This window comes from Gambusia affinis, linkage group LG08 (genome assembly GCF_019740435.1).
Source record: "Gambusia affinis linkage group LG08, SWU_Gaff_1.0, whole genome shotgun sequence".
Taxonomy (NCBI): Eukaryota; Metazoa; Chordata; class Actinopteri; order Cyprinodontiformes; family Poeciliidae; genus Gambusia; species Gambusia affinis.
In genome coordinates, this window is record NC_057875.1 from 28,751,110 (window position 1) to 28,775,924 (window position 24,815).

The following is a 24,815-nucleotide window of genomic DNA, read 5'->3' on the forward strand; positions in this document are numbered from 1 at the left end:
TTCCTCTTATTGAATACTACAAAAAGGTGGAGTCTAGTGTTCTTCAAATAACTAGAAATTGTAATTCTAATTTCATTTCGAGACGAAAGAAACTCACACATGTTGGTGAATTCAATTATCACGGTGTTATTCTGGACTCCAAAAAACTTTAAAGAACTATAAAATTTATGTTAAAATTTTTTAAACAAATGAGATCATATTTAAAAGTTTGAGTTAAGTAGCTTCTATAATTGTCTGTACAAAAGTTTCACAATAAATGTAGCTCAATACCATTTTCATTACTTCTGCAACATTTTTTGGAGACAGTGATTTCAATGAAAGAGTACAAAACAATCATAGTTTGACAATATTATCTAAACCATTGCTTAAATTAAGACAAAACCAATTAGAGGAAAGTAGTTTGGTCCGCATTTAGAAAATGTATACGATATAAGAGTGACTTTGCTGTTTTGCTACAGAAAAGTTATTAGTCATTTCTGTCAGCAAAAGTGCCCTTCTATTAAGCCTTCATATCAAAAACAAATCAAAAGTCAAAAATATTTTATTGATCCCAATGGATTAATTCAAAGTCCTCAAAGAGTTATTGTAGATAGTGATGCCTGTTGGCAGGAAATATCTCTTGAAGCAGTCTGTATTGCAGTGGAATTGAACAAGCCTCTGACTGAAGACACTCTCATGATGGTTAGTGGTTAGTGTTGTCCATAATTTTCTTAACCTTATGAAGAATCCTTCTTTGCATAGTTATCTTCAGAAGTTCCACTGTTGTCCTCAGAACAGAACCACAACAGAACCAGACTTCTTTATCAGGTTGTTGAACCTTGTTAAGTCCCTGATTCTGATGCTGATGCTCTGTCCTGTCTCGTCTTAAAGATGCTTCACTGTTGCGTCTCCAGTCCAGTCGGTTGTCTAGATGAACACAGAGGTATTTATATATTGATATATCAAGGTATTGCTGAACATCCGATTAAATACACAGTCCTTCAGCACAAACTGTGGTCTGTTTGTGAGGTAGTCATAGATCCAGGTGACTATTGAGGCCTCCACCTGTGTATTCTGGAGTTTCTTAAGGAGAAGATCAGGCTGAATTGTGTTAAATGCACTGGAGAAATAAAAGTACATGTTCCTCACAGTGCTGCCTGCTTTGTCCAGATGACAGTGGGTTTGTTGAAGCAGGTGTATGATGGCATCATCAACTATGATGAGCAAATTGCAGCAGGTCCTAATATGTGCTTGTCTGCTTAATCAAGTCGGCCTGCAGGAAGTTTTACAAGACCTTCATGACGTAGGTTGTCAGAGCAACAGGTCCATAGTCCTTAATAACTGATGGGCAAGTTTTCTTCAGTACCGGAATCAGACAAGATGTCTTCCACAATAGTGGAAACATTTCATTGGTTAAGGTTGAAGAGATGTTGCAGAATTTGGGACTCTGGGCTGACACAATCTGGACCTGTAGCCTTGTTCCAGTTCAGTCTCGCCACCTGACTTCTGCACACAGAAAAGTGGGAGGGAGAGGCAAAGGGAGCAGCACCATCTCCTGATTTGGTTGAAGATAAACTTGTGGAAGCAGAAGAGTCCATGACTGAGGTGAAAGATGGAACATTTAAGGTATGACAGAAAAGCTGTGAGCAAGAGGAGGGTGGAATGTCTGTGTGGCTGGAGACAGGAGAGGATGATGATGAGCTTGTTCCTGAATTGAACCTGTTGAAAATGTATTCAGTTCTTTTGCTCCTTCGAGACTTTCATCTGTCTGATCCTCCTTTTGCTTGAAGCCTGTGATCTTGTTCATCCCTGACCACACATCTCTGATATCATTCCTCTGAAGTTTATTCTTCAACTTCTTCCTCTACGTCTCCTTGCTGTCTTTAATCTTTACTTTAAGCTGCTTCTGTATACTCTTCAATAACTCCCTGTCTCACTCCTTAAAACCTCTTTTTTTTCTAATTTAACATTTCCTTTATTTCACAGTGATCTATACATTTCATGCATTGTTATTTGGGAAGCATCTCACTGGAGGGGATGGTGCTCTACTCTCAGTCACACTGAGTCATGATAAAGAGCAATCTAATCAGTTGCTTTAAAACAAACTTGTAGGCTTCTTCTGCTCTCTGTGACCACTTCCTGAAGTCATCTTCCTAGCAGGTAGTCTCTTCACAAGATGTTCATATTAACAGCAGAGATAAACAAGATTATGATTTCCCCAGAGGAGGTTTTGGTTTGGAGGCATATGCCTCCTCGATATTAGGATAAAACAGATCCAATGTCTTGTTTTCTCAAGAGCAGCAGCGGACAAACTGGTGAAACATTGACAGTAGAGAAGAGGCATGATTGAAATCACCAGATATTGCCTCAAATACATTGGGGTATTCTGTCTATATCCTAGCAACAACAGAACTCATTAAATCACATATGTTATCAACAACAATGGAGTATGGAATGTAAACAGCTGCCAAAAGAACACTGGTGAACTCTCTTGGTAAATAATATGGATAGAGACTTACTGCCAATAGCTCAATGTGTGGACTACAGAGACAACATTTACAGTAACATTTCCCGGATAACACCATCTGTTGTTGACAAGCACTGCTAATCCACCTCCCTTCCTTTTAGGAAGCCTGGCAGGGAGATGTTGGAGTCGGGGATATAATCCTGCAGCCATGTCTCAGCAAAATACATAACACTGCATTCCCTATACTTTTTCTGATTCCTTGTCAGGGTTTGAAGTTGTCACCTTGTTAGCTAACAAGATGACATGCATCTTGTCATCTTGTCTAACAATCTTCTTTTGTTAGACAAGATTGTTAGCTAACAACCGTCTGCTTGTTAGCTAACAAGAAGAAGATTATGATCTTCCATCCATCTTATTATGAAGGATGGAAGGGATTGTTTAAACTTCCTCCGCTCTCCTCTTGCCTCTGCTCTGCATCCACAACACCTCTTTTTCAACTCTTCTAGAATTTCTGGCTTCAGTTGTAGTATCATTTCAGCTTTTCCAACATTAATGAGCTGCTCCCTGTTGTAAATTCAATTCAATTCAAAAATACTTTATTGATCCCAAGAAGAAATTCAATATTGTTTTAACTCAATTCAAATTCTTCAAAGAGTTATTGCAGCTAATCCACATGAATGCAGCACCAACATGCATAAACAGCACAAACCTAACCCCCGCAAATATGATACAGGAGCGAGATGAACACAGAAAAAGCAGATTTGATCCACACGAAGCCCAATGTGTCCCACACAATGCGAAACACACCCACATACACACTTATGACTGCATAGTCTTAACCATGTCATCCAAGGGAGGAGGAGGAGAAGGGAGATTCCCAGGTTCAGGTGGTGTGTTTGAGACTTCCAGAGGAGGAGGTGAAGCGAAAGTGATTGCTTAATTTCTTCTCTTTTTGACAAATGTTTTGACTAGAGAACAACCGTTCTCCCTCCTCCCCTCAAAATGAGAACCTATATTCTGGTGCAAAATACGCCACGCAGGCCCTCCTAAACACACAGATTGTCACAAAAACAAAAACATACAACATGTGAAACCACATGACAGGTGTAAAACACATAAAAAGACAAACATAGCAACAACAACAAACAAAACAAATGAAATATCTAATGGTAAAAATAAGGTGTTTAATAAGGCAGCCACCACGGCTGCTCGACACAGCAACAAGTTGAAAGTGAAAGACTCTCTGGACTAACTACTACAGAACTGTCCACCTGAGAAGGACAACCCTATTGTAGAGGGAAAACCCAGAAGAGTGGGCACAGAAACTGGGGGACGGCCAAGATGAGGTGGTTGAGCCAACTCTACTGGGTCCACTAGTAACACATGAGCTGGCTTTAAAAGGTCCACCGAAATACTCTCTTGATTACTCCTCAACTCCACTAAAAAATCCTTAGGTCCCCTCTCCAAAACACACAAACAGAAACTCCGCAGGCATTCCTTGTTACCCTCAAAGACTGGCCCAGGACCAACTCAGCTGATGTAAACAGCAGGTCTTATTTAGGAGCCAAACGCAGACCCAATAAATCCCAAGGCAGCTATCCCATGCAGCTATTATCCACCAATGACACCCATAATGTAGCCTTGATTGTGTGGTGGAACTTCTCACAATGACCATTGTACTGCGGGTGGTAGGTGAACTGGGTACCCCTGTCGGAGGTCAAATCCAATGGCACACCAAATCGGGACACTCAGGAGGAGATAAATACCACATCAACCAAAATGGTTGATGAGGGCAGAAACACCTCTGGCCACCTAGTAGTTCTGTCCACCATCCGGCCTCCATCGTCAGGAGAAGGGCCAAAAGCATAGCTTAGCCAAGGTCATTTTTGCATCATTGAATGCCTGCACCCTCTCTGGGGTCCATTTTATCCATTTATCCACTTTTTTGCCTCCAAGTGCTTTGCACATGGGCCGCATAAAATGAGCTGCCCATAGGATGAAAATATTATGTTTCACTGCAGGAGTTTCACTGAGGGACGGCACGGAAAAGTGGAAACGGCTTCAACCTTGGCAGGTAGGAGAACCGCCTTTTGAGAAGACACTCTGTGTCCCAGGAACTCAAAAGCAGGCAGTCTGAACTAGCATTGGGTACACAATCAGGCCATGCTAGCTGAGCAAAGAAACTTCTGACAGAGGTGCACCATGTGCTCTGCTGCGTGAATGAAGATAGAGAAATGCAGCGCTTTGCCTTTACTCTGAAACAGTGATGACAGAAGCAGAGAACATTGTCCTTCCACCACAGACACAGTGTGAACAGTCTCCAACCCTTCTTGAGGCACACTTGGTAAACGTGCATGCACACTATAGTGGCTGGATTCCAGGGAGCGATAATCCTTTGTCTGGAGCTGGCCAGTGTGGTGCAAACAAGTGGTGCGTAAACAGAATGGAAATGTCCTTGTTCAGCATGTTCTTCATCAGCTCAGAGGTCTTATGATGCTCCAAGCCATTCAGGGCCACAAGTGATCAGCTTGCTCTGCGTCTAACAGTTGGTAAAGCCGTAGCAGGTCCTCCTTGAGCACATTGCATTTTTAGTGCTGGTGGGCTCCACAGTAGACCCATCAGACGGTGGGTGGAAACAGAATCCAATGCAGAAATTACATAGACGTACTTGGTCTTATCTGTGGTTATCCCAACAAGATGGAACTGGGCCTCCACATGATGGAACTATGGTTCAAGACTGTGCTGCCAGAACTCTGGAAGCTTGATAACAGCCGCAAAAATAGCTGATGAAGCGGCAGAAGAAGATGATGATACCATAGCAGTTGGAGTAACAGCTGCCTTTCAAGGAACTGGGTCTGAAATCACAGCAGGTGGAGAAGCAGAACCAGCATCTGGTGAGTTCTTGCTCAAAAACATGTTCAGATGTTCGGGTTCACCAATATGGAAGTCAGCAGAAAGAGACAAAAAAGTATTTTGAGTCTCACTTTATTCTCAATGTTTTCCAACATCCAAACCCAGAAAAAGAATGGGGAACAGCCCTTGGTTTTTTCTTCTCCTCTCTCTCCTTCACAATAAGAGCCTACATTCTGGTGTGAAATATATATACCCACTTGTGTCTGCCACAATCCCAAAGTAGTAATCAGGATCTTTTCTGTGCCGCTGAGATTACAGTGAGCTGTACCCATTGACTTTGCAATTGACATGACGCCGGCTCCGCCCCCACGCAGAAGACCAAACATCAAACAAAGTGTTATAGCACGAATAGTGGAACACAAGACATTACCCGAGATATTTTTTTTAGTATTTTTTTTTTTTTGCCTTATATGCCAACAATTAGGAAAAGATGACAGACAAGAACATTCTCCAACAAGTCCTACATCAGGTCTATAAGGTTCATAGTGGGAAACAATGGAGATAACAACATTAGCATTTACTCTGAGTACAAAGTTTGAACGTTATTAACATGACAACCTTTTTATGATCTGTTAAAACAGTAGTTAAAACCAAGTGACACCTACTGATAGATGATGGTTTGATGTGTCCTCCTTTGCAGTTGGCAGCTTTGTTGTGTGTTGGTTGGATTGGTTTATATGACTGACCAGTGGCTCTGTACATAGCCTGAACCCAGAGTGCTCTGTCCTGTTCGTCGTCACAGGCAAACGTCACTAGGTCGCCCTCCTTTACAGCATTAAAAAACACATGGCCACCTTGCAGACCTAAAAATTGCAAAAAACAGTGAAGAAATTAGGCAAAATTGAGTAAGCTTGATGAGCTAGTTGTACAAGCAAAACACATGCCAGATAATTTTTCTCTTATTACTATAGATTTTTTTCTTACTACCATAGATTGTCTTTTAAACCTCAAGAGGTTTATTCCTCCAAAGAGACGTCAGTACGATGTGATGTGATGGCATCATAAACTGAGTTACACTGTATTACAACTTGCATTAAATTTTAATGTAGGTAATTAAGACTTTATTTGATTGCATGTTTGCTGAAATAAACTGGATGATGGTATAATGGATGGAGCTGTTTATGTATTGATTTTAAGGTTGCTTAGCAATGGGATCCAACAGTATTGTCACAAGATCATAAAATGAAGGAAGCTATGGAAAAAGCAAAATTTACAGCAGTGGCTGAAACCTTTCAGAAATCAAAATAAGGGATGCTCACCACAGCATGTTGCCTAACTCTCATGGGGTGGGACATCTGCTGGAGTGATAGACATTATTTTATTGCAATGTTTTTTTATTTTAAAAAGTGATCCAATCGTTCATGCATAGAGGTCAGTTAGAGTACCCCGAAATTGTACTCTAGTCACAGTAGCAGACCTTATACACGTTTAATTAAGCAAGTGTAAAAAGTATTTGTTAAACTACTCATGTACTGAGTAACTGATCATAACACCTTATTTAATATTCAAAATGTATCCTCAGACAACCAAAAGCATAAATGTTATGTGAAGATTCTGGTATTTTACAGAGTATTACCAAAATATTTATAAGGAGTTAGGTTTGGAGGCTGGTTCTAGACTGAATTTACCACAGGGCCCAAGGTAAACCCTATCCCCTCGAGGATATAGGACATTGAGGGTACCCAGAGAAGGAGGGGCTGCAGAACCTGCCAGAGCAATGGAAAAGCAGATGACTGCACCCATTGTTTAAAAGGTGGCCCTTCAGGTCTCATTTTTGAGGAGTCTCGCTGCTCCCATTATTGGCACCAGGATATTCTGGTGGCAACAATTTCTCCCCTTCACAATAAGAGTATACAATTGGATGTGAAATATATACATTGTATCAGCCACACAAAATGTCACAAATACAAAAACACATAACATGTGAAACAACATCACAAGTACATAAAACAAAACACACACAATGGAAAAACTAAACAGCAACAACAGACAAAACAAATGAAATACCTAACGGTAACAACTAGGGAGTTTAATAAGTTGGCCACCATGGCTTCATTTCACAGGAACAGGGGTTGAAACTGAAAGAGGCTCTCCAGATCTACTGCTACCAAACTGTCCACCTGAGGGGGACAAACAAGCTGTAAGGGGAGGACCTGGAAGAGTGGTTAAAGAAATTGGGGGATGACCACGGCGAGGTGGCTGAGCCAACTCAACTGGGTCCCCCGGTAACACATGAGCTGGCTTCAAACGGTCCACCAAAATACTCTCCTGATTACCCCACAACTCTACCAAAAAATCCTTAGGTCCCCTCTCCAAAACATGGAATAGAGGCTGAAGTGGTGAGCAGTGTGAGTCATGGTGGATAAATACATACTCAGCAGACATTAGGTCCTTTCACACAAATACCTGTGGATAGCAGTGATGGGCTGCCAATGGGGCAAAATATCTAGATTCAGCATTTAGAACTGTTCTAGTCCCTGGGAATCAACTGATCCCACAGGATCACCTGGAAGAAATTCCCCTTGTTCCCTCAAAGGCTAGCCCAGGACCAATTCAGCTGGAGAAAACCGCAGGTTGTCTTTTGGAGCCGAACACAAGCCCAACAAAACCCATGGCAGGCGATCTATCCAGCTGTTATCCACCAACGAGGCCTGCAATGCAGCTTTTTCACAAAGACCATTGGCCTGCGGATGGTAGGCAGCAGTACAGTGAAGTTCAACCCCAAAGCTCTCTGCTACTGCAGTCCACAACTCTGAAGTGAACTGGGGACCTCTGTCGGGGGTCAAGTCCAATGGCACATCCAACCGTGACACCCAGGAGGAGATAAATGCCCGAGCCACATAAACCGAAGTGGTTGTTGATGACAGCAGAACTGCCTCCAGCCACCAAATAGTTCTGTCCACCATTGTCATAAGATAGGTTACACCTCTGGAAGGTGGCAAGCCAAACAGGAACCCGCCCATGTCCGTACATCTTTACAGAATCCCAGCCACACAAACTTTGAGCCACACTCATGAAAGGAGACCTCCTCTAAATGCAAACTGGACTCAGCTGCTTTAAAGGCCAGAAAATCCTGGTCGGTCAGTTGGTCTGTGACCATGGTGAGGTAGTCCACACCTAAATGCACAGAAGCAACCTTTTGCTCTGGACAGACAGTCAGAAGACTTCAAACAGATTTTCTCAAATGGGCAATGAAAGAATCAAGAGAACACTCCATGGGCCTCATGCATAAAAGAGTGCGCAGTTTTCACACTAAAACTTGGGATATGGACAAATTTAGAAAAGTATGGCACTCAAAAAAATCTGGATGTATAAAGGCCGTGGCTGCGCATCTTTCCTTTATACATCTCAATTTGTGGGAAATAAAGCACAGTTGCTGGACCGCCCTGTTGCCACCCATAAAGACATATGTAAATTAGTGTAAACACCCGTAAGTCTGCCACCTCGTGAAGCAATAACCATAGCAACATCCTTGTTTGTAGCAATATTTAGAAAAAGTAAAAGTAAAATCTCTGAAAATGTTGACTTTATTAAAACTTAAACTTTAATCCTTTAGAAATTACAGAAGTCTGGAAAAACAAATGGTTCCCATAATTCATATTTCTCTAAATATATGTAGACGGATCAGCATTTTCCACATAGTCTACCTGTCTGAGGTTGGCAGTAGTCCACAGTGTAGCCTTCCAGCTGCATCAGTTCCTGAGGCTCAGCTTTCCTTTCTCTGTAGCTGCACATTGCAAATGTGTACTGACTCACCTAAAGGAACCAGAGACATAGTTGGCACTTCCAAACTGAGCATAATCAATACATCTCATCTTTCTCTCCTTTTTGACAAATTCTTTGGTACTAAAGCAGTAGAAAGCAAAAGTTCTACCAGCACTGGCACAATGATATTAAACATAATATTTTTTAATAATTCAGACAGAGTGACTTCCAAAAGTTCTCATACCATATTTTTCCCGTTTTGTCACATCAAATCTCTAAACTTCACATTTCACACAACTTTAATAACATTTCTTATTTTAGAGGTCCCCTAATTGTAAACAAAGTGACTGGGTTTGAGCTATCAAAAAAAACAAAAACAGACAAAAATGAATTTTCAGTAGATTTGAGCTGTTGCACAGGGCTGGGGGAAAGACTGCTAATGCAACTAAAGTTTCTAGGAAGTGCTTCATTTCAGTATATTATAAATACAAGCCACACTTTTTGAACATATATTACTTTTCTTGTACTTTACAATTATGACCTACATGTAGAGTAACATGACAACAGGTTAAAAAGATCAGTGCATGAATTGTTTTTACAACCAGCAATAAATCATAAATATACATTACAGTTTTTTTCTCCTTCTAATTTTTAAGATTTATTTGTATATACTTAGCCCGGTTGTTGCCTGTGCTATTTCACTCAGTTCAAATGTCCCTTCACAGCTCAGTCTGGGATTTTTCCCCTTCACATAGATTTTCTTAGGTAGATTTTCAAGTGGACCAATCAGTGAACAGTAGGAAAAGTTGTGAATGAACATGTTGATTTTCTGTGCCTTTTTAGAGTTGTAGTCTGTAGTTTTGTCAATGGCAGCAAAGAAAGCTGTTCAGTCCGAGTTGGCCACGCTTCCAAATATTGAATTAACATCAACAGCTGCCTTATTTAGCTCAGCTCTTCTGTCTTCACTTTAGAGCAGTGGTCCCCAACCACCGGGCCGCGGACCGGTACCGGTCTGTGGACCAATTGGTACCGGGCCGCGCAAGAAATAATTAAATATGTCCGTTCTATGTATTGAGCCTTGATGAGCTTTTATTTTGAAAATCCTAAACCGGATGCTGTCGGTTACGTCTTGCGTGCCAACATGCAGCAGAATGTTCAAAATTTACGAAGGGTTGACCGGTCCGCTGTACTAAAAAGGTTGGGGACCACTGCTTTAGAGGATGGTTGTTTACAGTGCAGTGCAGCAACTAAACTTCATAGCAACAAACTGGAGCATAATATATGCCACAGACAAATGTTAGTGACAGAGTAAAATTTAAATCCTCAACACAGTCCACACCTCCAGAAAGCAATCGTTTGTCAACAGCTGAGGGCCCAGACCCTCTGGATGAAACAAAGTGTAAAATAAGGTGCTGGTTTTTACCAGGCTAGAATATATTGTAAAAATCTATGTTCCCATGAATTCTTTCTTCTCACTATGAACCACTAAAAAATGGCCATTCCACTATGAAACACTCAAATAATGGAAATCTTGATGCATCGGTGAATGTAGATCCTCAGTCCAAAGCCTTGATCTGTTCAGCCTTTAAAAGAGTTTCAATTAAAGTAAACCAAGCAGCCATATTTCAGAAAAACATGAAATGATTTTTCACCCATCTTCTCTTCACCTACAAAGATCCTGAGTAAGTGCTCAGATAGTAAATGGAAGCTTACGAAAAGTAGAAATTAAATAATTTAATCTTGAATTTAGATTAGATAAGAAATTTGAGACTGCTAAAAGAAGATTTCTTTTTCATTTCTTTTGTTTGATTTTCTTTCAACTGATCACTTTTTAGTAAATAAAGGACAAAAGAAGACTTCAAACAGATTTTACTGGTGGAGAATGTCTGCCAAAAGGGCACTACAGCAAGACCTGACTAAAAGTTACACTCTAATTAGAAAAAAACTACCAGGTGAAATATAAACCCTTGCCTTTAGTTCTACATGTAAATTTGGTTTTGTATGTGCTCCATCCTCTGGAACTCAGGATCTCTGATCTGAGGTTCTACACCTACTAAATTCATTCAAACTTTCTCACATACTCACAGGAGCTTCTTACCTGAACAAGAATAAAATATCTTTTTTTCCAGCGTTTCCAGACTCTTTGTCCTACAGCATACAGGTACCTGATGCACAAACAGAAAAAAGATCAGAAACCACACAGTAGCTACCATATTTCAATAACTCTAAAGAATCCTGTTTAATTTAATTAAAGTGATTTCAATCAAATGAGACAATAAAAATCACTTTTATGCCAATACTGGAAGATGAAAAGGCTGAGTTCTTCTTGCCATAGAATGTAAAACTGAGGCTTTATTTAAAAAACTAAAAATTCAAAAACATTTCATTGATGCCAAAGGGAAATTAAATTAAGAAGACTGAGTAAAGACACTCTGTTTTACCACAGACATTCTCATAAAGAGCATGGTTAGGGTTATAGATAGCTTTGTTGATTTTCTGAAGAATCCTTCTTTGCATTCTGTTCTGGGGAAATTCCATAGACCATCCTTAGAACAGAATCAGATCCAAACCATATCAGCCGTTGTAGGTCCCTGGCTCTGATGCTGCATTAGATGATGGTAGAAGAGACTAAACTCTCAACAACAGAATTGTAGAAGATCTGTTGCTCAGATGCTGCAGAGGAAGCTAAGATCAGGAAGCTAAGAACCTAATTAAAGGATCTTAGTTTCCTGAGGAAGTACAGTCAGCTATGTCACTTCTCATGTACAGCATCACTGTTATGTCTCCAGTCTGTTCTTTAGGCAAACACTCAGGTATTTATATTCCTCAACCACCCCCATGTCTTCTCCCATGATGGATAGGGTTTGATTGATTTAAACTTGTTTTTCCTGAAATCTACAGTCATCTCCTTTGTTTATTGACAGTGGAGGAAATAAGTATTTAATCCATGACTGCTTTTGAAAGTTTGTTCTCCGACAAATAATCAAACAGTCTAGGATTTTTATGGTAGCTTCATTTTAACAGTGAGAGATATAATATGAAAAAGAAAATCAAAAAAATTAAATTATATTTAAACAAAAAATAATTTGCATTTCATTAAGGGAAATAAGTATTTGATCCCCTAATAACCATGACTAGTGTTAGCTCCCACAGACCACTGACACACCGTGAACTCAGTGAAGTTGTTAAATGCATTAGAGACACCAGTCCCAAATCGTCACCTTCAAAAAAAGACCACCTGCCAACAGACTCAGGGACACTCCAACATCTCCACCATGGGCAAGACTAAAGAGCTGTCTAAAGATGTCAGGGGCAGAATTGTTGACCTACACAAGGCTGGAATGGGCTACATAGCCATAAGTAAGAAGCTGGATGAGAAGGTGACAGTTGCTGGTGCAATTATTTGGAAGTGGAAGAAGTACAACATTACTGTCAATAGACCTAAGCCTGGAGCTCATGGAGTAACATTGATCAGGGGGAAAGATTAAAAATCAGCCAAGAACTACACGGGAGGAGCTGGTTAATAATCTCAAGGCAGGTGGGACCACAGCCTCCAAAAAAAAAAAACATTGGTAATACACTGAGAGGTAATGGTTTAAAATCCTGCAGTGCAAGCAAGGCTCCTCTGCTCAAGAAGGCTCATGTCCAGCCTCGCCTTAGGTTTGCCTCTGAGTCATTAATATGTTCATTAATGAGCATATTAATGACTCTAAGAGAGACTCCGAGAGAGAAGATGCACTGGTCAGATGAGACCAAGATTGAGCTCTCTGGCTGCAACTCAACTTGTGTTTGGAGGGGAAAAAAATACAGAATATGGCCCTAAGAACACTATCCCCACCTTCAAGCATGGTGGTGGAAGTATTATGTTTCTGAGGTGTTTTTCTTCAAAGGGCACAGGCCAACTTCCCCTCACCGAAGATGAACAGGGCCATCTATCGCAAAACCCTGGGTGACAACCTCGTTGCCTACACCAGGCACTGAAAATGGGTGGTGGATGGGTCTTCCAGTATAACAACCCAAAATATACAGCCAAGGAAAAAAAGTGACTCCATAAGAAGCATATCAAGGTTATGGAATGGCCTATTCAGTCTTCTGACCTCGATTCCTTAATTTTTTCAATAAAATTTTAATTAATTTTTTTTCTCATTTCATGTAATTTTCTCAGTGTTTCTTTTGATATTCTCTGTCATTGTTAAAATAAAATTATGAAACGTTTTATTTATTTTTTGTCTTAAAAAATTTTAAAGTCAGTGGGGGATCAAATACTTATTTCCTCCACTGTAGGTGTAGTCTAGACTGAATCTTCACCCAAAGAACATTTCCAGGATTAGAGGACTAATGTTTCTACAATTTTGTATTTTTTTGTGTGTCAGTGTGTGTTTTTTTGAAGTAAAGCACTATGAACTGCTTTGTTTCTGATGTGCTACACAAATAAACTTGATTGATTGATTTGTTTTGTTTCCAATAGAGATGAGATGATTGTTACAACTCCATGATACAAAGCAGTCCATCAGCTTTCTGTATTCAGCATTAAGCCCATCTTTGATACACCTGACAACTGCAAAATCATCTGAGTATTTCTGCAGATGACAGAAGTCAGACTTGTGCTGGGAATCTGAAGTTTAGGGAGTGAAAAGGACTGGTGAGAGTACAGTGCCCTGTGGAGCTCCTGTGTTGCTCCTACAAGGAGAGCATTCCAGGAGACTACTCTTCCTGGACTTCAGCTCAGATTTTAACACCATCATTTTGAGCAAACTGGTGAGAAAACTGGAGGACCTGGGTCTCCCCCAAAACATCTGCTACTGGATCAAGGATTTCTTGACAGATCTCTCCAAGAGAGTGAGAGTAGGATTCCACCTGTCCTTGGCACTGAACACCAACACCAGGTCTCCACAAGGCTGTGTGCTAAGTCTCCTATTCTACACCCTCAACACCAGGGTGAGAAACTCCTGGTGTAGACGTCCGGTCTCCTGCAACATTTAGACGTATCTCTACTTCAACACACCTGAGTTAAATAATGAGGTCATTAGCAGGACTCTGGAGAACTTGACTGCACTTAAGAAGTAATTCAGCTATTGGATGCAAGTGTGTTGGACCAGGGAGACATCTAAGAGTTGCAGGACACCGGCACTCGAGGACCAGGATTGCCCATCCCTGTAGCCCCAGCCACCCAAACGATACCATCATAAAGTTTGCTGATGATATACCACGGCGGTGGGGCTCATTTCTGGAGATGAGATTGCATACAGAGTGGAGGTAGAACAACTGCCTGCCTGATGCTCCACTAACCACCTCTGTTTGAACACCTCCAAGTTGAAGGAACTGATGTTATTTAGGAGGTGTAGACATTCAGGTGATCATTCTAAATGGGGAGAAGGTGGAAATGGTGACCAATTTCAAGTTCCTGGGCACCTACATCAGTGACTTGGAACTCTAACTCCACTTCAGTCCTGATACAACAGGACTGAAGGTTGTTCTTCCAGAGAAATCTCAGGAAGAACAACCTAAGAACTGAACTCTTGGTGTTGGAAGACATCTTTGGGTTTCGGGCTACTGTGTTTAAAACAACAAATTTGTTCACCCATTAGATAATATAATTGTTCTCTGCATATGATAGATGGATTCATCATACACTGATCAGAATGATGAAGGAAACTGGTAAATGGCACATTAAAAAAGGAAGGCTTGGTATGCATCAGTGGAAACTGCCCCACTGACTTGACTGAAACTGCTTTTGTTCAGATTATATCAACATTTTCATTTAGTTCAACACAATCTGAATTTAAATTAACTATGAAGCCCAGGAAAGAAAAAATAGACAAAATGAAATGGATCGATGGGAAGATCTCTTTCTTCAGCCCTAGTGTCCGCTTTCAAAGAAAAGGCCTTCAGTCAAGGCTGTGGTGCATCTGGGCAAATAGTCTTGGCCATTCCATGAAACTGTGGGTTAACATGTGGCAGCACTCAGCAGCCACTTCTGAAAATTATTTTGCTGCTTTGTCCTCTTCCTCTTGTGGTTTAACACATCAGTTCTGCTGCTGCGTGGTGAAGCAACAGAAAGCTGATGCCAAAGAGCTCAGTGCAGCTTTCTGAACAGAAATCATTCATTTTTAGCTGAAGAAACTCAGATTTTAAAGAATGAAAATGGAAAAAAACATGGATTTACTTTAAAATCAGCGTTCTATTTATAAAATATATACATGTACACACACACACACATATATATATATATATATATATATATATACACACACACACACCCATGCCCACACACATACAATCATACATACATATGTTTTAATAAAATCAAGTGTTTTGCAGACAGAAAATCTAAATTGGCTAGAAATAAATACATTTAAAAAAATATCACTGATGCTTAACAAATCCAGTGGAGAAAGCCTATGTTTGTAGCATTAATCTGTGGGGTTTTTTTTATTTTTTTATTTTTATGCTTTTCAGTACCAAAATGTGGCAAGCACAAAAATAAGTCTGACTAGTTTATCAAGGAAAAATAATGTATTCTAACATTTTCTAATTTATTTAAAGTATATGTTCTATACAAAGAATGTCTTTACTTTAAAACATGAGGCACATTCTTTTAATCTCCAATAAGGAGCAAGTAACCTAAAGTCTCACTGGGAGACTGATAGTGCCCCCTGGTGGAGCATCCTTAAAACTAACTGTGATTGTTTCGGTATTATTACTGGGTTTATTCTCTCTGCAGCCAACAGCTGATTTCAGTAAGTGCCACTTATTCAATCAGTTCAGGATTCATATTCCACACTGTAGAGTCAGCAAAAGCAGTATTTCCCAAACCTGGCCCTCAAGGCACACTGCCCTGCACGTTTTCAATGTTTCCCTGCTTTAACAATTGATTCAGGTGACTTTCCCTGATTTCAACTGATTTCAAAATCAGTTGAAATCAGGGAAAGCAGGGAAATACCTAAAATAAAAAAAGAAGAAGAAGAAGAGAGCAGAGGTGCCTTGATGGCCAGGGTTGGGAAACACTGAGCCAAAATATTCTGGAGCAGACAGGAGCAGAACTCCTTCAACATGAACTCTCGTGCAGGACTGAGGAAAAACAAAACAACCAACATCACTTCTGATAGCAATCAGAAAACATCACAATGTGTATATATATACAGCAATAAAACATACAATAAAATAAAAGGATTTTAATAAAATGAAGCACAGGTAAGTAACTACATGAAACATCTTTAGCAATGTCCAGCCAGGATATTTTCTGGAATTCTATTACATTTTTACATATTATTTATATTTTACAGGGACTTTCTTTGTAGTTCTTTTCAATGTAGCATCCAAACTTGAGGGTATCTGTTTATCTTACAAGGATTGGATGTCACTTAAAACTTGAACATTAGCTACCCACTGATGAAAATATTGTCTCCTATCTACTTAAACTATGCAAATAGTCACCTTAATTGTTCCATGTTTATAAAGCAAGAATGTTCTTAATTTAAAGTACTTGCATATTTCATTACATAAAACAGGATATTCAAGTAAAGTGAACTTAATTTTGTCAAGTAGATTAAGCAAAACAGAATTTTGCATAAATTACTCAACTTTTTAAATGTAGTAAATGAAATTTCCAAGTACATTATAAAATGTAATTACTTAAATAATCAAATCATAGTTTGTTTTTAAAACTAGAAACTACTTTAACAGAATATACTTAATTGAAACAGTTCTTAGCTCAGTAAAACAAAATAATTTGCAAGGCTACACTATCAGGCAGATCTCTACTGCTCTGAAAAGCAATATGTCAGTGGTACCCAAAGTCAGTCCTTGGGGGTATTTTCACAGGTTTTATTCTCTCTGCAGCCAATAGCTGATATATATATATATATATATATATATATATATATACATATATATTTATAACCGATCACGATGGACCGTGATCGTCGAGGTGGTCTATCGTCTTTTTGTATTAAAAGTTAAGTAGACAGGAAATGTAAAAATATTACTGTGTAATTATATGTTACTGGAAAACATTGCCAGTGAAATGATATTTAAACCCACAACTAGTCTTGAACACAACAACTAAAAAAAAAAAAAAAAACTATTAAAATGAATATCAATTATTTGCACTTCTGTTTTAACCTTGGGGGCTCCATAAGGCCCCCAGGGCTTCAGGGGCTCATAAATGCTAATATTTTAATGCAAACCACAGATACATAAATGGAACATTTGTTTATTCAGACCATCAAAGCTGCTGAATTTGATTTTATGGTTTCAGCATAAATAAATTAAAAGATTTTAAATTGTTTAACATTTACATGTAAGATTTTAAGGAGCTGGCAAATTTACTATGTAAAAGATCAAAGAACAATATTCATAGTTAAATTGTTTTGTTACCATTGTACAATCTGATGCTGTGAGTTTAATCTTTGAGTTTGAGCTCTGCTTGTTCACAAATACAAATTAGTAAACTGCATTCATAACTTATTGCTTTTTATGTTGGCTAATTAAACTACGCCCCTTCTCCCAGATGTCACTAAATCTAACACAAAAGCTGTTAGAGGTGCTGATGTTTTTAGCAGCAAAAGGGGCCCCTAAGTCAAATTCTTCTCAAGAATTTGACTTGAGCAGTCTTGGACTGGCCCTGCATGAGTAAAATCCGCTGCACTGGGCGCAACAAACGGGAGTTAAAATTTAATGCTGCTAATGTGGCTTTAGTAGCTCTTCCATTTCGTGTCTGTTGAGTTTTTAACAAGAGGACAGAGAAACTATGTTGGTTGGTCCAGTTTCAAGGCGAGCACAAAAGCTCCTCACCGGCTGAACCTGCATGATGAGGTTAGCGCTGGTTCGTTAACCACTAACGCTCCGACCAATCGGGAACACAGGCAAACTTTATCAGCGCAGACAGCTACACGCTGGGCAGCGGTGGGAAAGCCGCACAAAATTCTTTGTCCCCAAATATAAATCATTCTCACCACTCACTCAACGCAAAGCGTGACTACAAGTTATTCCTGCTGTTCGCTGTGGGGTTTACGCTCCTGCCTTTATCACAAACTCTGGAACGAATCATAATTCCTCACAGGGGGTTGATGTAAATATCCATACAGGTCAGCCTGTGTCCAGTTTGAGTGAAAGGAGGCGCGCGTGATCCGCGCTGAGGTAACTTAAGACATCCAGATGCTACAGCAACGCCAGCGGTAAACCTATCTTCTATAAACATATTGTTAGTATGTGTGTATGTATGTATGTATGGATGGATGGATAGATGGATAGATGGATAGATCTATATCTATGTCTATTGTACCAAAAAAGTCATAATAATAAATAAATGTATCCTGCACACACACATGCAAATACACATACTTAAACATAACTTTGTATTCTACCCATCTATATCATACACACATTCACAAACACACCTACTATAATAAAATTCTATTGAAATAATTTAGTTTTCTTTAAAAATCTAATCACTATGTGTATATTTTTACTCCCCAAATTCTTCCTCAAAATATCTAGTAAATTAGCCTTTTCCTTAATACATTCAAACGCTCTCCTCATATATCTTCTCTCTTTTTCATAATTATGACAGTCTAATACAACATGCTCTATTGTTTCATATTTTCCACAGTGATCACATTTGCCAGTATTATGCCTTTGAATTTTAAAAAGTGTATAATTAAGTAGTGTATGTCTAATCTCAACTTTATCACCCTTTCCTCCTTTCTGTTTTGTCTTCCATTTCTTCTTTCTCCTAATCTTTTGAATTTTTCAAAACCATCTTCCTGTTTTTTCTTCATCCCACATTTTTTGCCATACTTTCATCAGTTCTTGTTAACAGTACTCTTTCCCTCAGATTTACTTGTTTTAACTGTAAAACTAATATTATTCTGAATTGCCCCGATGGCCATTTTATCTGCCATCTCGTTTCCTTCTACTCCAATATGTGCTGGAACCCACACAGATGTAACTATCAAACCCATATTTTGTATTCTGAATAATGTATGAAATATTTCTAATAAAATGTCAGTCCTACTATCTGAATGATTATATTTTAAACTTCCTCATGCAGAGCTTGAATCTGAACATATTATTGTCTTTAATGGTTTTATGTCTTTTTCCCATTGTAAAGCTAATAATATTGCCAGCATTTCTCCTGTGTATACTGATTATCTGTCTGTAATTAGTTTTCTGATTTTTATATTGAATTCTGGTACTACAAAAGCTATTCCTATTTTTATTGCACCTGTATAGATTTGACTATATTGATAATTATGACTCTATTAGTCATAATTATTTAAATAATTGTTTAAATGTAATTGTACTGAATAACTATCTACCATGTAAGATTTATCTTGTTTCTTTTCCATTATCTGCTATTGCTTCTGGTAGAATCCATGGTGGTATAATTGATATTGGTGTTGTTTGACTAATTTCTAAACTATCCATTTTAAATTATTTTATTTTATTTTCAATTGTCTGTCCAAAACTCCTAATTTCTTTCTTTTCTTTTTCCCCTAAAATGGATTTAAGATTTCCTAAGTTGGATGATCAAAGTTATTGCTTTGTGAATTTAAACAATAATTTCTTTTTAATTTTGTTCTTTTTAAATGTAATGGCATTTCACCCATTTCTATTTCTATTGCTGCTGTTGATGTAATTTTAAATGCTCCGCTACATAATCTTAATGTCTGATGTTGGATAAAATCTTATTTAACCAGATGTGTTTTAGCTGCTGAACCGTAAACTATACAACCAAAGTCTATATTAGATCTTATCATTCATGTGTAAATCTGTTTTAGTAATTGCCTATCTGATCCAGTCACTACCAGCCAAGCATCTTACATTTATCAACACCTTTTTGAATATGTATATTCCATTTTAATTTTTCATCAAACCATAGGCCTAAAAATTTTATACACTTTACTTGCTCTAATTCTTGGTTATATAATTTTAATTTTATTTCCATGTTTACTTTTTTTCTGATTAAATATCAGTACTTTTGTTTTTTCAACTGAAAACATAAATTCCCATTGCAACGCCCATGTCTCTATTTCAATAATAACCTCTTGTAAATTTTTAGATTTTTTTTCTAGAACAAATATCCTTACAGACTACTTTTGTCTATGGAATTGATTTCTTCAATTAACTATAGTACTGCTTCAGCATTCCTAAAGCACTGCTGAAGTTAAAGCTAAAGCAATGCTGAAGTGGTGCTGCTCAAGCAGTGCTAATACAGCAGTGCTGGCGCTAAAGCTAAAGCAGTGCTGCTAAAGCAGTGCCAGAGTATGTCAATGTCAATGTCAAATTTATTTATATAGCACTTTAAAACAGGCATAGAACTGCACCAAAGTGCTGTACAAGAGTGACAACAACACAAATAAATAAAAACAAAGTATCAAACACTAGTTCAATTAAATGCCAAGGAATAAAAATGAGTTTTAAGAAGCGATTTAAAATGATCCAGGCTGTGGGCAGATCTAATTTGGAGAGGTAGATTGTTCCATAGAGAAGGAGCAACAGCAGAAAAAGCCCGATCTCCTTTCCTCTTAAGTCGGGTCCGAGGAACTGTCAGGAACTGATTATTGGAACGTAGGGTTCTGGACACGGACTGAAATTTTAAAAGTTCCAGAAGATAAGGGGGAGCTAATCCATTTAAAGCTTTATAAGTTAGTAAGAGAATCTTAAAATCTATTCGATAAAAAACAGGCAGCCAATGTAAAGAGGCCAGTATGGGCCTTATATGGTCACGCTTCCTGGTTCCTGTAAGAAGCCGAGCCGCTGCGTTCTGGATCATTTGAAGTCGCTGCATCTGTGATTTATCCAGTCCTCTATATAATGAATTGCAATAGTCCAAACGAGATGTGATAAAGGCATGGATAAGTCCTTCAAAGTCCTTTGAACAAAAATAAGATTTAACTTTAGCTAAAATACGCAGGTGATAAAAACTTGATCTAACGACAGAGCTAACTTGTTTACCTAGCTTTAAACAACTATCAAAAGTAAAACCAAGATTCCTAGCAGAGGTCTGACAAAACCGAGCTAAAGAACCAAGAATCAGATCTGGATCTGTTGTGTGAAGACTCTGACCAAATAGTATAACTTGTGTTTTACTTTGATTGAGGTGAAGAAAGTTTTGTTCCATCCAAGATTTGACTTCTGTTAAACAATTGTTCAATAGTTGAAGAGATTCACTTTTGCCATTTTGTAGTTTGAGGGGCATATAAATCTGGACATCATCTGCAAAGCAATGAAATGAAACATTAAACCTATGGAAAATCTGACCAAGAGGTAATAGATACAAAATAAACAAAATGGGACCTAAAATTGAGCCTTGGGGGACACCGTACTTTAAAGGTTTAGTCCCAGAACAACATTGGTCTAAATGAACTGAAAAAGTTCTGTTTTCTAAATAAGACTTAAACCATTGAAGTACCGGGCCTCTCAGGCCAACACAATATTTTAATCTATGTCTAGATTAAGAGTAATGCTGTGAATCACTGATCTAAATCCATAATGGATTTTTTAAAGTAGTATCAATTATCAATTAGATCATAATCGTAATGACACCTTTGTCATCTAAAAATTTGCAATGGCATTTCTGTTTGATGCTTTTAAAATTTCTAAAAATTTCCTTTAAATATATTCTGATATTTTTTATATTTAATTTATGCTTCTGCAGTTGCATATTTTGTGAATTCTCTAAATAATGTTTTCTTTTGTGGAGGCATATTGCCTTTAGATCAATTTTTATATCTGAAATCTCTAAAAAGTATTTATCCAACGAGCTGGGTTATAAAAGTACCTAGGATAAATTCTTCCACCTCTTTGCACATAAGGGAGCGCCAAACTTTTCATTCAGGTGAAGTACACAAGTTCATCAGAATTGGCAGTGAATCATTAGTGATTTAATAAAAAATATTAATGAAGTCTTGTTTGTGAGTGTATCAAGCATTAATCTATAACAAGTGTGTGAGTGTGCGTGTGTGAGCATGTGTGTGGGTGGGGGGAGATGCACATGTGTGAAAGTCAAAACTGCAACAGAAATAGCTTCAAAAGGTCAGATTTGCTGCCACCATGTGGTTACAACTGAGGGTTACACACTACATACTATGTCTCCATTCTGACATTTCATTCCATTACTTTGCAGACAGAAATGCATAAACAGCTGAAACAAGATTTTTACCAAATTCCAGGTCACATCTCAGAAAAATGTAGCTAAGCATGGCTTTAACCTCAAATGTCATCTGGAAAAACTCAGAGATGTTCATTTATAGAAGCCTTGTGACATTTTTGATTCAAGTAAAAAAATACTTTCATTGAGGAGTAAAACAATTTTTTTCTCATTCATGGAAAGAAAAAAATTAAACATAATTTTGAATCAAATATGCAACAATAATTCACACTAAGAATATTTTTTAACATTAAGTAACTACTTTTAAAAAGTAATTTCAGCCAGTTATAATTAGAAGTCAGATGTGTCCTGGACATAGTTCATGCTGTAACAAAGGAAAACAACTGTTTGCATGGTGTTAGAAATGGTTTTATGAACAGGTGTAACATAATCAACTATGTTTATGTTTCTTTTAAATAAATGTCTGATGCCAATTATATCAAACTGGTTTTTAGAAAAATTCCAGTTTAGTGAGTTATGTTCTCCATGGTGTAGGACACATTTTGTGCAGAATCATGGACATTTTCACTACAGCGAACAGTAGACATGGGGGTGTGCGTCTGCACACAGCCAGAAAGACGCACACAATCAGGACTGTGCAGCAGGAGGATTCCTTTTAAGGATGTTAAATAAAACTTAAAGAAAAAGTTGTGAAAGGCTGTTAGAGTTCACCCCGCTGCTCAATGTTAACGGGGATCAGAAACTGTTTGGAGCCCTTGCAATCCAGGTAAAAGCTGTTGTGCATGAGAGGATGCCACCCAGAGGAAGAACAAATGAGAGTTGGACCTTTCCTGTTTGACCTGCTTTTTGTGATTTTATCTTTTAGAAAGGATTTTGCTTTTTTGGATTTTGACGTAAATCAAAATCCAAAAAACATTGGGAAATATTTTCAGAAACTTTACTCTTTTTTTTGAGAGTATGGGACTCCATTACAGATTTCATACTGCTTAAATTAAATGATTTTGCTATATTTTTGGTGATAAGCTGAATTCTTATTGTTTTGAGAGGTTATTGCTACCGCTCAGCTGTTTATTAGTGATGGGCCAGACAACACAGAAACCTCGGCACATGTGCAGAGCAAATAAGATGAAACCCCGTGTCAGTGCGCATATCACTTTAAGGAAAACCACATGACTGATACAATTCCCGTATTGTCTGACATGCACTAAAAATTTTATTTTAGCAGAAAAGGCATTGGACTAAACTCTTACTTGTGTTAGCCACTCTAGCACCAAGTACAGCTAGTCAATAAAACCATCGCTGTGTTCAGGGAAGCACCGATTAATAATCGAGAAATAAATATCAAGCCTGGAAATGTAATATCGTAACGGACTGAATGTTATGTTTTTAACGTAATCTTTGCTCGTCTTGCAGGGTGCAGGCGGTTGCCACGGTAACAGATGTGCTTAAACTACAAAGAGAGAGAGAGAGAGAGTAAAAAGGTACGAGTGGTTTTGAGTTGATCACCTGTTCGGGTTATTTTACCTTTGTTTACCTTTGCTGTGGCGCATTACAGCCGCTGTAGTTTCTAAACGTTGGACTAATTACCTTGTTCGTTTGTGAGTATACGTCATTCAAAACAAACATCAAATACAACAAATATATTTCATAACATTTTAACAAACAAGTGGCTTCTATCACGATAATTATGTGAAATTAAATTAATTATATCCCAACTTCAGAAGATTTTCCTTTACCTTTACAGAGCTCTTTGGTTCCTCCTATCAGTCTGTAGCTTCTCATATTGAGGTCATCAAACCAAATTTCAGATCTACCATAACTGACTGACACCTGCTGGCCTCAGGTTTGCAACCAGCTTGTGAATGAGAAACCAGTAACCTCCTCCCAGATGATAACATGAACTTGTTAGTTCCTCTGTCAATTGTAGTAGCTGATAATATTGTGAAAATCCGATAGAAATTATGCACTAATAGAGTCATGTTTACATAGAAACAGAGCGCCACAAGGCTTTGTTTGTGAGACTTCCGGTCACGTGGGTCGGTTGTGGGTGGAGCTTGGTAAGGTCCATTATTCCGTTCTCATTCCATTTTTGATCATTTTTCTTTCGAATTATTCATATTCCTTTCAATAGGATATTTGAGTTAGTTTACATGGATTAACTTTTATTTATATTATAGGTGAAAAATGTAGAATTTGCTCCCAAGATTTGTCTTACTGTAACTGGAGAACTTCCACATTTCTGAGGTATCAACATGCCCAACTTGAGGGGGATGAACAGATTAACACTCCCGTCTTTATTGAATTTGCCTGCATTGATTTTCTAAATCCAGCAGAAGTCACTGCAAATGACAGGGCAAGACAGTTTCAATACAGTGTCGACACAGTTTGGGAAATGTGCCATACACCCAGTGAGGTCTCATCTGCCCATCACTACTGTTTATTTCTTATTATACTCAGTCATTGTTGCTATTTGATCTTTTAATAAATTTTTAAGATACCTTCAACAATTTTCCATATGAAGTATTTTAATATTTATTTAGTGATTTTAAGAGTTGTTTTCAAGTTTTGCCTGATACCTGGGACAGAAGCCTCTTGTAATATTTATTACGCTTGAAGTCAAGTTCAATGTTATAC

General features: G+C 38.2%; 1 protein-coding gene across 8 annotated transcripts in view; it reads right to left on the reverse strand.

The window, feature by feature from the left end:
- Positions 1-24,815, reverse strand: part of cadps2 (Ca++-dependent secretion activator 2) — a 144,132-nt gene that overhangs the window by 98,381 nt on the left and 20,936 nt on the right. For all 8 annotated transcript variants that reach the window (XR_006371388.1, XM_044125649.1, XM_044125648.1 and 5 more), the window contains 3 exons: positions 11,163-11,229; positions 9,007-9,115; positions 5,965-6,162 (listed from right to left, as the gene is read on the reverse strand). Coding sequence is in view for 7 of the 8 variants with exons in the window: in XM_044125649.1 (XP_043981584.1) it covers positions 5,965-6,162; positions 9,007-9,115; positions 11,163-11,229 (374 nt within the window). In the remaining variant the exon portion in view is untranslated. The remainder of the gene's footprint in view (positions 1-5,964; positions 6,163-9,006; positions 9,116-11,162; positions 11,230-24,815) is intronic.